We start from the raw sequence: 12231 nt of genomic DNA, 5'->3' as shown, positions 1-12231 counted from the left end.
ACAATTATAATTTATAAAAGTTTAAGTATTTTAAATTATTTTTTTATCATGACATTATATAGTAAAAATTTATGATATTTTTCTTTTTCCTTCTGTCAAACACAAACTTAAAAGTTAAGTTAAATTGATAGGTGAAATGTTTAATTTTAACCGGAATTCTGGTTAACTGTTAACCTTTTGTAATTAGTTTATCCGTATAAACCTTTAATGTAAGCCTCTCGAAAGACAAATAAACTTCCATTCTTCACCTCAAAGTTATAACAGTTTGACTTGAAAAAGTAAAACATTAAATTAACAGTCCTGACTTTAGTCTCATGTAAATGTACCTAAATATACACCATGTGGCCATATAGCTAGCATATTACTACATTGAATTGAACTCGCAAAATACAAGCTCACTCAATTAAAACAAGAGATAGAAAGCAATAAAATATATCTGTGATCCAAAACAAACCAATAAAAGCATGCCAGGTCATCATGCAAATCTTTATTCAATGGCTTACAATAACAATGCATCTTATCTGTCTCCCACCACCCCTTTTCATAGTATATGATCTCATCTCAAAGTCCATTCTACACAATTCTCTCTCATCATCTTTGCTATTACCTCTTTTTCCAAACTCTAAAAATTTTTAGTTCCACAAAACCAAACCAAAATGGCAGCAGCCTCGGCCTCATCCACCATGATATCAACACCAGCCTTATCTCCAAGCACAAGCATCCAAAAGCACCATCATTTGAAGCCATCCAACGTGTGCTTTCAAGGCCTTAGACCCCTCACAAGGTTCACAACCAAAGTGAGCAGCACCACCAAAAGGGTTATTCCAAAGGGTGGTGTCGGTGTTAGAGCTGAACTCAACTCAGCACTTGTCATAAGCCTCAGCACTGGGCTCTCCCTCTTCTTGGGGAGGTTTGTGTTCTTCAACTTCCAAAGGGAGAACGTGGCAAAGCAAGTGCCTGAGCAGAACGGACTCACACACTTTGAGGCTGGTGACACACGTGCCAAGGAGTATGTCAGCCTCCTCAAATCCAATGACCCTGTTGGATTCAACATTGTTGATGTCTTGGCTTGGGGCTCCATTGGCCATGTTGTTGCTTACTATATCTTGGCCACCACTAGCAATGGCTATGACCCTGCATTCTTTGGCTGATTTTCATCACGTTCCATTGTCTTTCTTTGCTTACTTTTTACTATGTTATAATGTAATCAATGTCATCATGTATAGGTTCTCTCTAAGATCCAACAAGTTCAGCATATGCTAATTTGGTCACTCTTTTCGCCTGCTATTTGGTTAATGGAAAATGGATTCTCTTTATTATCATGTTCCATTGTGTTTGTTACCGTATATTATTTTTCTTGGTAGTATGTTATGTGATGTACAGGTTCTCTCTAGATCCAGCAAGTTCAGCATATGCTAATTTGGTCACTCTTTTCGCCTGCTATTTGGTTAATGGAAAATGGCTGAGGAGGTTATATGATCTTTTTGGCTCGTGTTTCTTTGTTATCAAATTTATTCATCTTCTTTTGAGCCTTGACTTCATAATTTACTAATTAACAACCTGATGTCCTTGTTTAATTTATGCTAACATTTTAAATTATGATCGGAATCGTGTTTCTTGATATTGTGCGAAATTGTGAACAAATACAACCATAATTATAGTTACAAATATCCCAAAAATCTTGATGTTGCAGTTGAAATCTGAGTTGTAACCGTTTTTTAAAACCTTAATTGGTACATGTAAGGTCGAACAATATTGGATTATATGCGTTTTTTTGGCTGAACAGGTAAGTTCTAAAAGTCTGAGGGACATAATTGATTATGTGAACTTAATAACTATGATTAGTATGAAAGTTATTAAATTGAGAGCTTTTATGTCAAAATGATCAAAAAGCCTTTAGAATTGGAAGGTCATGGAATCATAGTATTTTCTCTAGTATCTTACAAGATACATGATCTACTTGAAAAATATCTTATGACGATGAACTTAGAGATTTTGCAAATGGGGTTGGCTCACATTACTGAACTTTCTCACATGTGGGGAGGAGCTTGGTGATTGCTATTACTCAGCGGTTTCAAAAAAATCAGGTGCACCTATACCATGTAGGGAGATAAATGTGCGGAAACTAGCAAAAATGAAAAGTCTGTTCATGCTAATAGAAAAATTTCTTCAAATAAAGTCATGTTCTAATCCTCATTTTCCAATGATATTCAGAAATTTCAATTTTCTAAATGATTTAAACTTGAAATTGACTATTTCGCATCGTGAATGCACGATGGTTTTTTTTTATCTTTATTGGGCTATATATTACAATTGCTATGGAAAAAGACCAAAATAGGATTCAAACTAAAGTCTAAACAAGGATAACTTTGTTGACTAGATAAACAGAGCGTTGATGTTATTACTTATTACACATGTACCTCCTCTAGGTTGCACTTGAAAATTTTATAAAACTTATTCCACAAAATACTTGTTTTCATTTACAGAGAGAATAAACTCCGAGCAGTTGTTGCTCAAAAGGGAGAGGAACGACAGAAACATGCCCTATTTCGTTTTCCCTAAACTATGGACAGAGCAGTATATGAACCAAAAGTGAAACATCATTATGTCTTCACTGTTCCTCATTCGCTTCAGTGATTTCCTTCTTAGGGTGCTCAGCTTCATTATAATACGCATTAGAATTGTCATTATTCTGTACAAAAGTGAAACATCATTATAGATATCAAAGCAACCTGCATATAAACTGCACACGCCAGTTGCAGCTAAATAAATTTGTTAAATCATATTAAAGAGAAAATTGCTAATGGTTTATATTGATTGAAATCCCAAAGTATAACAGAACTCATACAAGTCTTCGCTTAGGAATTCAGAAACAACACAAAAGGAAACTAAAATAACCTAACACAGGATTCAGTCCCACACATTGAGAGAACTACCTCAATCACAACTCACAAATTTCAAAGCAAAGGTATCCACTATTTTTCCTAACTTCCTTTGTACAAAAACAGTCCCCCCCCCCCCCTTCCTTCCCTCTAAGATATGAACTATTCCTATCTGAATTGGAATTGTATTACTGTGTATAGATGATGAAGGAATTACAAGAAAATAAGAACATGCCCCCAAGCCAGAGACACGTCTCTAGGCTACAATCGACAATAATCTCAAAAGATATCCCCCACTTATTCTCTTTCCCCCTATATATCAGATTCTACGTCCTTTTCTCTTTCTATATAACTAACTCCTCCCTTCCCCCAATAGTGGTTCATGTTAGGTTGTGCTAGCTTTTAGGCACTTTGGCCTTGGGCCTCTTGGTGTAGACCTTAAGAGCTTTCTCACTTGTAGTCTGTCCAAGAACCATAGGAACTGGGTTCCCATCAATATCACCCTCTCTAATTTCAGCATTTTCCTCAAAGCAGAGAGAAGGGAACTTCTCTTTGATCGTCTCTGTCTCTGTCTCTGATGCCTCCCAAGTTGCCTCCTCTACCAGTTGAGCTTCAGAAATTGTCTTGCCATTTCGCTCCCCTTCTCTAGTTGCTAGTACTGCTTCAGGTGCTACTGATTCTTCTTCATCTACCTGCATGTCAGGGACCCTTGAGTTCAACTCTCAACAAAAACACCAAATGATAGGAATTATTCCTATCTAAAAAGGAATTGTATTACTGCGTAACTGTGGATAGAAGACGAAGGAATAAATGATGAAAATAAGGGCCAAGCCCCCAAGCCAAAGACACACGCCTCTAGGTTCCAATCAACAATAATCTCAAAACATACCCCCTCCCCCCTCCAAAAAAAAAAGGAACTAATTCTCTCTCCCCCTATATATCAGATTCTATCTCCCTTTCTCTTTCTAAAACTAACTCCTCCCTTCCCCCCAATAGTGATTCCCATAAGGTTGTGCTACTTTTGGCACTTGGGCCTCCTAGTGTAGACCTTAAGAGGTTTCTCACTTGTAGGCTGTCCAAGAACCATAGGAAACGGTTCCCATTAGATAACCACCCATAATTAACAGCCTTTAGGACTGGAATTATAAACCTTGACATCAACTATAAGATCATATTAAACAGAAAAAACAAAAATAAATAAATACAAATTATCAATTAAATATTTTGGACAGACTAAGGAACACTAATTTTAATGGACTAATAATGAGATGTGTAGATCAACACATACACTTTTAGTGGGACCATGAGCTGACATAACTTCATGCATCTTGCGCATAAGCATCTCTTCTTCGACCTAAAAATCAAAAGTTCAAAATTTAGAGAATTGTCGACACAGATGAATTTGGGTTCAATTTAAAGGTCATCCATTATCAACTCCTGTTCAATTATTTTTGCTAAACCAGTAGCAGAATAAAAAAAAGTAATGCAAAACCCTAAAAACCAAATTGAAAACCTGAAGTTTCCGCAATTCATGGAACATGGATCTATATGCTTCCATAAGGACCTCATTCTGACTATCCATGTGCCTGTTGAGTAGAAACATAGAATATGAAGAGCAGTTCAAGTAAATTAAAGCAGAAGCATTGGGTTGAAGAAATGTACTTCAATAACTCCCCAGTGTATCTTGGGTCAAAATTACGAAATTCCATGTCGATCCAATCGGAAAAGGGATCTGTTTAGTGTATAAATGCACAGAGAATAGTTGTGGGTTCGAACCAATAATGACCCGGTTGGATTTGCAGCTTAAACTGAACGGGAATTTGTCATGCACAGACAAAGAGATGCAAAATCGTGAAGAAATTCAATAAAAACTAAGGAAGAAGTTTAATACAATCAAAGCCTAAAAGTTACCTTGGATTGAGGGATTGAGAGAGCCAGAAAACGATTTGGATGTGGATTTCGGATCTGATGGGTTTGGATTCAGATGTTCACGTAAGATCCATTATTAGATAATGAATTTTGAAAATAAGACGTGGATAGATTTTAAAAGCTCAATCCTTAAAAATTATTTTCAAAAGATTGGACTGAAAAACATTTATTGTAAAAGTAGAAAACAAACTATCAACACATGGAGGCTTTTTTTCTTCTGTTTTTTTTTTCACAGCCAAATCATGGAAGTTTGTGATTAGATTATATAAAATTTGTAATATTTCTTGCCCTTTTTGTTTTCAATTTTTTTTTGTTTTTTTTTTAGATTGTAATTAAGATTTTTTTACTTTTCTGGTAGAATTTTAAGATATTTTTATAAACTTCAATTTTTTTAATCAGTTATAAAATTAATCATCAATTACTGTATAATCTATTTTTACTTATATACAGTGACCATTATCTTTTGTTGTTATGTCAGTTTAAAAATATTTATTGTGCATTATATATCTCTTTTGAAAATGCTTTAATTTAATTTAGGTTAATTAAGTTTTTAATTTTTCAATTTTTTTAGATTTCAATTTTTAGTCTTTTAAATTTTTTTTTTTTTTTACAATTTTTAGTCCTCCGGTAATTTTCCAATAGTATTTTTAGTTTTAGTTTTTTATTTATCTTTATTACTCAAGATTAGTCTTTGTTTTGTTCATTTTTAGTCTCTTATTTTTATATATTTTGAAATTAATTTTGAGAAATTAAAATAAATGAAGGACTAAAAATAGGCAAAAAAAAAATAGAGGGACTAAAAATACGGACAAAAATTTAACTAAGGACTAAAAGTTCTCAAATAAATTTTGAGTGACTAAAAATTTAATTAACCCTTGAAATTAATACAATTATAACTTTGAATTATTTAAAAAAATTAAGATTTAAATATATATTTGGTTCATACAATTTAACACTTTTTTTCATATTCGTCCGTATATTTTTTTTCTTTATTTTAATCCTTACAAAATATGTTACAAAATATGTTTGTTTTGTTTTTCTTCTTCAAGTCACTTTAAATAACACCTTTGAACCGTGAAACAACTGTTTTCGGTAGTGAAAAATATATTTATATAAAGTGCTTTAAAGATTAAAAAAATAAAACAAAATATTTTATAAGAATTAAAACAAAAAAATAAATTTGTAAGGACAAAAATGAAAAAAATGCTAATTTACAGGAAAAAAGTATTAAGTTAAAATTTAATGAAAAATCATTATACATTATACCAATTAGATATCACTATTAATAAGGCTTTTAAAAAAATATTATAAAAATTAACAAATTCATCCTGTGATTAGATAATACTTGTTAACCTCTATGAAAGTAATAAAACCAAGTTATTACTTTTAGGATGAAACCTTGATAAAATTCTATTGATATCAAACAAGTTAAGGTTTAAAAGTTCATGTTGGTTAAAAATAAAATTTCCACTAATTTTTTCATTGATTATGGATTTCTATTTTTTGTTTTTTTTATATAAGATGTTATTGTTTCTCTGACCTTATTAGATTTGATTTGAGTCCTTAAATAAAATTGGATTTCTATAACTAGAAATTTAAAAAAATATACCATTGTGAGAGTAAAACTGAATTTTGTCTCCTTAAATAAAAATCTGGTTTGAGTTTTATAAATGGATATTTCATACTAATATCATGATATCAATGATGATAATTTTTTTAAGAAAAATGTTAGTGACATTCACTTATACTCTCTCTCAAATATTCTCTCTATGATTGATTAAAATCTTTTGGAAATAATTAATTTTCATAGATTTCATTTCTCATTAATATAAATCAGGATAAAAAATTATTAAATGATAAATAAAACCTATTAAAATAATAATTTCAAATAAATTATAATCAATCATAATCTTAGGAAAAAAATTATATCAAAAAGAGATTATCGCTGGTATTTTTTAAAAAATATCATTGATTATATTTACTTAAATAAGTTTTTCAAAATTTCTTGAGTGAAAATAATCTCACAAAGAAAAAAAAATCCAATGCAATGAATTCTAACCATATATCAATTGATGAAAGTTTAAAAATAAATAGAGAAAATACTTAACACTATAAAAAATATAAACATGATTAATTAACATAAAGAAATATCCCACTTGCAAACAAACAATTAATTTCATATTCTTAAAATCTAAAATAAAGAAAAAAAATACGTACCATTCTATTTATCACATTAAATACTTACCTTATATGTGAAAAGATTTTCTTTTTGGTAACGGAACGGAAATATGCAGATTAATATATTATTATTATTATTATTATTATTATTTTTTGTTTCACCTACATTGATTTCGTCTAATTTAATTTATATTATACCAACATATACCACCACCCTAAAATACCAAAAGTGCAGATGCAGTATATAAAGGATTTTTTATTTTATATAACCTATGGTTTTGCAATAATCGAAAGCAATTCAAATTGTCCTAAGGTAAGGTGTTTGAATGCTTACATACATAGATTAAGGATTTTAGGACCAAAGAGGGAGTCATGAATGTGACAAACAAACCAAACCCATATGGTTCCACCAATGGGTTTCAGTCTCTGCTTCAACAAAATGGGTGGGAACAGGGATCATCTAGACTCAGACCCACTAAGCTTTACCCTGCACCAACGGCTCGCTACCAGGACATTGTTCGTGATGCAAACCTCTTCTGGGGAACGCTTCAAGCTTTTCACAAAACACTTGGCACCAAATATAAGTAAGAATTTAAATAAATCAATAAATAAATACTCTTTTTCAATTATTCTCTTTTACTGTGTTATTTGTTGCTGATTTTTTTTTTATTTTACTTTGTTGGGTTGGTTAATTTGTTTATGGGGGGTGTAAATTTGTGTGCTTTTTGGTGTGTGTGTTCGCCCACATAGCTGATGGTGAAAAACGACATTTTGAAAATTTGCTTGTTTTGTATTGAGTTTAGAGTTCTAAAGCTTGCATGGTTAGTTAATGATCATGAAAATTGGCATGCTAGTACTTTTTGCTATGCTGTTAAAACTTGCCCTGGTTCTATTGGTTGGACAATTGGGAAAATTGTGGTTAATAGATTTTCTTGAAGTTGGGGTTTTGAAAATTGGTTGGCTTTAATGAGTTTGATGCTTCCTTCTTATTGATTTTATAGTGCACCTGTTATTTTCTCCTGTCTATTTATTTGCACATGGGAGTGTTGAATGAAGCGTGGATGATGCAGAAAAGTAATAATAGAATTAAAATTGATGTCACTTTTCCCCTTTTGTTTGTGTAGGATTTCTACTGTGGGAGGAACGCCACTTGATCTACATCGTCTTTTTGTCGAAGTTACATCTCGCGGTGGGATTGAAAAGGTATGCATTGCATACATCATTCTCTATTAATTGTAGAAAATCTGGCCCTTTATGTCATGAAACATGTTTGTTTTGTTTTCTTTGTTTATTTTTCCTTTTTTTATGATGTGATTTTGGTTGAATTGAGTTTGGTTTACTTTCAGCAGATTTGGAGCTGATTGTAGAAATTTTAGGTTTTAGATTTATCTATGATACAGCTCTGTGATCTTATAAAAATTGTTAGATTCATTTATCCTAAGCGTTTCTTAAATTCATGTAGGTGATTGTTGATCGTAAGTGGAAGGAAGTGATTCTGACCTTCAATTTCAAAGATACCATAACCAATGCATCATTTATGGTGCGCAAATCCTACCTCTCGATGCTTTATCACTTTGAGCAAGTGTATTATTTTGGGAGGCAAGGCATTCCTCCCACAACACCTGGTGAGGAAAGATGATTTTCTTTTTCCTCTCTTGTTTGAGATCCTACTTTGACTAGTAATATAACCAAACTAGAGGATATAAGTGAGAGGCATCTCTCACCACTTGAGCTTGTTTTTTGGTTGAGTTAGGCCAAAACCCAAATTCTAAATGGTACTAGAATCTATCCTAGTGATTGTTGTTGAGCTTGTCAGGTCTTAGGATGTTCAGTATTGGCCAAAATAGAGATATAAGTGGGGACAACTCCTGCATCTTGTTTTTGGGATTGAGTAAGGTCTAAACCCATATTCTAAGATGGTATCAAAGTCTATGATAACGATTGTTGTTGGGCTCATCAAGCCTCGAGATGTCTAGATCTTGGTGTGAGGGGATTTCGGAGATTTCACGTTGACTAATGGTATGTTCAAAATAGAATATATAAACAGGGGCAACTCTCACCTTGAGTCTATCCTATGGATTGTTGTTGGGCCTATCACACATTGAGATGTCTAGTCCTCGACATGAGGGTTGCATTGGAGACCCCACATCAAATAGTGGCATGGCCACAATAGAGTATATAAATGAGGGACAACTCTCACCTCTTGAGTTAGCTTTTGAGTTTGAGTTAGGCCCAAATCCAAATTCTAAGACCTAATCATGTTGTGATTTTTTTTTTCTTTTGCATCTTTGTCTAATCAATACTTTCATTTATCCAGATCTTATGATTAGAGGCCAATCATGCCAACCCTATAGCTCCACAACCATTCCAGAAGTTGCTGCTGTGAATGATTCACCTGTTCAGAGTAAGTCAACATTTAGATCTGATTACCGCTTTGATACTTCATATATTCATTTGACTCTATATTTTTATTCTCTTAAAACTGTGCTTAATAAGACATAGTCATAATCTCCAAATTACTAAAACCTTGTTTGAGCAATTTTTGTAAGACCGCTTTTTAATAGAATGTACTTTTGGAAGAATCAATTTTGAAGAGTTTATTTTTAGTAGACAGAGTCCTCTGTTTCACATAAAGTCATTTTTAAGAATCTTTTTAACTTGGGTGGGAAATTACCAAAATAAAAATTAATGCATTTTATTTTGTGTGAATATTTAGTACTTTAATGGAGGCCAAACTTAATTATTAAGATTTTGTTGAAATCTGAGTTTTAGGTAGAAAATGTGGAAAACAAATAAAAATGTTTGACAATATGATGAGACTAATATCAGGTGTTATAGGATACCCTAACCTAATGTTCAAATTTGTATTAATTCTAAGTTAGGTACTAGTACTACTAGTACAGACCCAAGATAACTTAAAATATGACTGATAGCCATAATATTGTGACAGATTGCATGACTGGAAAGCTTTAAAACATACAATTGCCAACTTCCTTGTGCCAACAATTTTGACACATTCCTCATGATTTAGGCTATACTTTTTGTTGTCATCAATAAGCAAGTTGAAGATAACACCTACAATATTTTAATGTGATGTGGAAATAGAAGTAGGGAGCATGCTTTTTTCTTAGAAAATTTATTTTTTCTCGTCCTGCGATTATTAGTAAATATCTGCTTCTGTTCTTTTGAAATTGGAAGTAATGAAACAAATTACTGTTTTCAATGATTCATTTCTACAATTTCCACTTGGCATTGCTTTGTAGCTTTGTGTTTATCCAATCATGGTAAGTGGATATACTTCTCATGTATAACTGTAACAAGGATTTGCTTTCTAATTTGCAGGTACTCCAGTACAGGCACATGATGATATGGTTTCTGGAACAATTGATGCGAAATTTGATGTTGGATATGTAGTTACAGTGACTCTAGGTTCTGAGCAGCTGCAAGGTGTCCTGTTTCATGTTCCTGATAACGTGTCCCAGAGTTCTCATGCCGAAGGCACATCTAGTTCACAGAATCTTGGTGATGACACGTCTAATTTACAGAGTCGAAAGAGAGCAAAATATGCACCACGTGATCCATTTCGGCCAAAGTCAAACAGGAGCGGTTACAACTTTTTCTTTGCTGAAAATTATGCCAGGCTGAAGCCCTCGTATCATGGGCAAGAGAGAGCAATTAGTAAGAGGATTGGGTTTCTGTGGAACAATCTGTCAGAAGCAGAAAGACAGGTATAGATGCACTCGTTTTACCAATGACGACGGTTTTGTGCTTTGGTTTTGTTTTGCTGCTGTTTCCTTTTTCTTTTTTTAACTTCACATACTGGTCTCTGACATACATAGTGAAGATGAAGGGAAATAAATGGATAAGTTATGTGTATCTGGGCTAGTTTTTCAGGCATATGGATCATTTTCCTTCTTTTTCCCATCATTTATCTCTTACTGTTTACTAATGAGGCACATGCTGCATTGAGTTCTGTTTTAAGATTCAGAAAATTAATGACATGCCTGGTATTTTTCTACTTTCAATTTATTGATGCTACATACTTTGTTGCTTGCTATATTTGCATTTGATGTATCTATTATTGATGGGGTTGCTAATCTAGATGTGTGTTAGATCTCGAAACAGTTTCTATTTTCTTCTTTGTACACATGACTTGATGCTTAGCTATTTTTTCATTACAAACTAGAACTAAGCTAAATTTGACTTCTAAGAGAATGTTCTTCCACAAGTTTTATATTTTATAGCTAACTATTTTCTATTTGCTTATGGAAGCTATAAGGGATAACCACTTGTAATTTTATGTGGGTAATAACGACTTCTCAATTCTATGTGAAAATATTAGGAAGGCTATAAATATAAGAAGGGCTATATTTGTTTTAGTAATAATGGCCTTTTGCTTTTTTTGCCTTTTATACAATTTAACTTGTCAGAGAAAAAGTTGTGTTAACCATAGAATAAAAATACATTAGCTTGCTGACCAAAGTCCAATTCTTTGTCATATGTATGGAAAAGATTTTGTTAGGAGAAACAAAGCTCACTTTGGTGATCTTTACATCTTGAAGGGTTCAGTTCAGTCTCTAACTTTCTGCTGGAGATACCAAGATACCTTTAGTGCTAAAAAAATTACATTTGCTTGCCAAAAACAGAACATCGATGTGGAGCTACCTTATTTGTTTGGAGTTATATTCTGGGGTTATTTATCTCCAAGATTTTGTCATGCATTGTTTTTTTTTTTTTTTTCATGTGTGTGAATTTGATGCAGGTTTATCAAGAGAAAGGGATAAGAGATAAGGAAAGATACAGGACTGAACTGATGGAGTACAAATCCAATAATTCAACTCCAAATGCTCAATAGGCTGTTTTATGTAATCCTTAGACTGTCATTTCATATGCTTCATCTGTTGTTCTTTTCATGCCTTTGCTATAGTTAATTTTCTTATCCATTCTACAGAGAAACTTAGAAGAGTAGCTTTGTGACAATTCTGGTGTAAATTATGCTGAATGGTTTTAATAAACATCTTGTAGCGGTTAATTCATTGTAGTTACTCTTGAAATTAAGGGTCCTTCATTCAATTTAAACATCTTATTTGTAAGTCTACGTCTCATTTGTGACATGGCCTTGTTTGTTTACTGTTTTCAAAAACAGTTTTCTGTTTTAGGGTAATTACTTCCTCACATCCTTCTTTGCTTCCTACACCCCACAATAACAATCAAATGACAAAATTACCCTAGTGAATGCACC

The 12231-nt window shown here is 32.6% G+C and overlaps 3 protein-coding genes across 4 annotated transcripts; 2 read left to right on the top strand and 1 right to left on the bottom strand.

The window, feature by feature from the left end:
* Positions 1 to 536: 536 nt before the first annotated feature.
* LOC100499718 (photosystem I subunit V) lies at positions 537 to 1322 on the top strand. Its single transcript, NM_001248109.3, has one exon. It carries the CDS (start codon positions 657 to 659, stop codon positions 1149 to 1151), a length of 495 nt encoding a protein of 164 aa, NP_001235038.1. The 5' UTR covers positions 537 to 656; the 3' UTR covers positions 1152 to 1322.
* A 1463-nt stretch (positions 1323 to 2785) lies between these two features.
* On the bottom strand, positions 2786 to 5049 carry LOC100789572 (uncharacterized). 2 transcript variants are annotated; one of them, XM_003527525.5, is made up of 5 exons: positions 4794 to 5049; positions 4545 to 4690; positions 4396 to 4468; positions 4171 to 4236; positions 2786 to 3574 (listed from the first exon to the last, which is right to left on the bottom strand). In XM_003527525.5, the coding sequence occupies exons 2-5, from the start codon at positions 4589 to 4591 to the stop codon at positions 3278 to 3280; spliced, it is 483 nt and encodes a 160-aa protein (XP_003527573.1). In that variant the 5' UTR covers positions 4592 to 4690; positions 4794 to 5049; the 3' UTR covers positions 2786 to 3277. The 2 variants fall into 2 exon arrangements, with proteins under 2 accessions (XP_003527573.1, XP_006582421.1); XM_006582358.4 differs by lacking the exon at positions 4545 to 4690 and having other exon boundaries at positions 4794 to 4974.
* A 2225-nt stretch (positions 5050 to 7274) lies between these two features.
* On the top strand, positions 7275 to 12082 carry LOC100789037 (high mobility group B protein 10-like). Its single transcript, NM_001369314.1, has 6 exons — positions 7275 to 7573; positions 8114 to 8192; positions 8452 to 8614; positions 9307 to 9393; positions 10332 to 10717; positions 11752 to 12082. Exons 1-6 carry the CDS (start codon positions 7362 to 7364, stop codon positions 11842 to 11844), a joined length of 1020 nt encoding a protein of 339 aa, NP_001356243.1. The 5' UTR covers positions 7275 to 7361; the 3' UTR covers positions 11845 to 12082.
* Positions 12083 to 12231: the final 149 nt, after the last annotated feature.

Source organism: Glycine max, chromosome 6 (genome assembly GCF_000004515.6).
Source record: "Glycine max cultivar Williams 82 chromosome 6, Glycine_max_v4.0, whole genome shotgun sequence".
Taxonomy (NCBI): Eukaryota; Viridiplantae; Streptophyta; class Magnoliopsida; order Fabales; family Fabaceae; genus Glycine; species Glycine max.
Note: the sequence above shows the minus strand (reverse complement) of the source record. Positions and strands in the feature narration are given on the sequence as shown.

Bases quoted from the DNA above. Each gene is read 5' to 3' on its own strand.
- LOC100789572 (XM_003527525.5), bottom strand. From the start codon at position 4,591: ATGGAATTTCGTAATTTTGACCCAAGATACACTGGGGAGTTATTGAA. The intron at 4,469-4,544 runs GTACATTTCTTC...TCTACTCAACAG, and splicing joins TACACTGGGGAGTTATTGAA to GCACATGGATAGTCAGAATG. The intron at 4,237-4,395 runs GTTTTCAATTTG...TTTGATTTTTAG, and splicing joins ATGAATTGCGGAAACTTCAG to GTCGAAGAAGAGATGCTTAT.
- LOC100499718 (NM_001248109.3), top strand. From the start codon at position 657: ATGGCAGCAGCCTCGGCCTCATCCACCATGATATCAACACCAGCCTTA.
- LOC100789037 (NM_001369314.1), top strand. From the start codon at position 7,362: ATGAATGTGACAAACAAACCAAACCCATATGGTTCCACCAATGGGTTT. The intron at 7,574-8,113 runs GTAAGAATTTAA...TTGTTTGTGTAG, and splicing joins ACACTTGGCACCAAATATAA to GATTTCTACTGTGGGAGGAA. The intron at 9,394-10,331 runs GTAAGTCAACAT...TCTAATTTGCAG, and splicing joins GAATGATTCACCTGTTCAGA to GTACTCCAGTACAGGCACAT.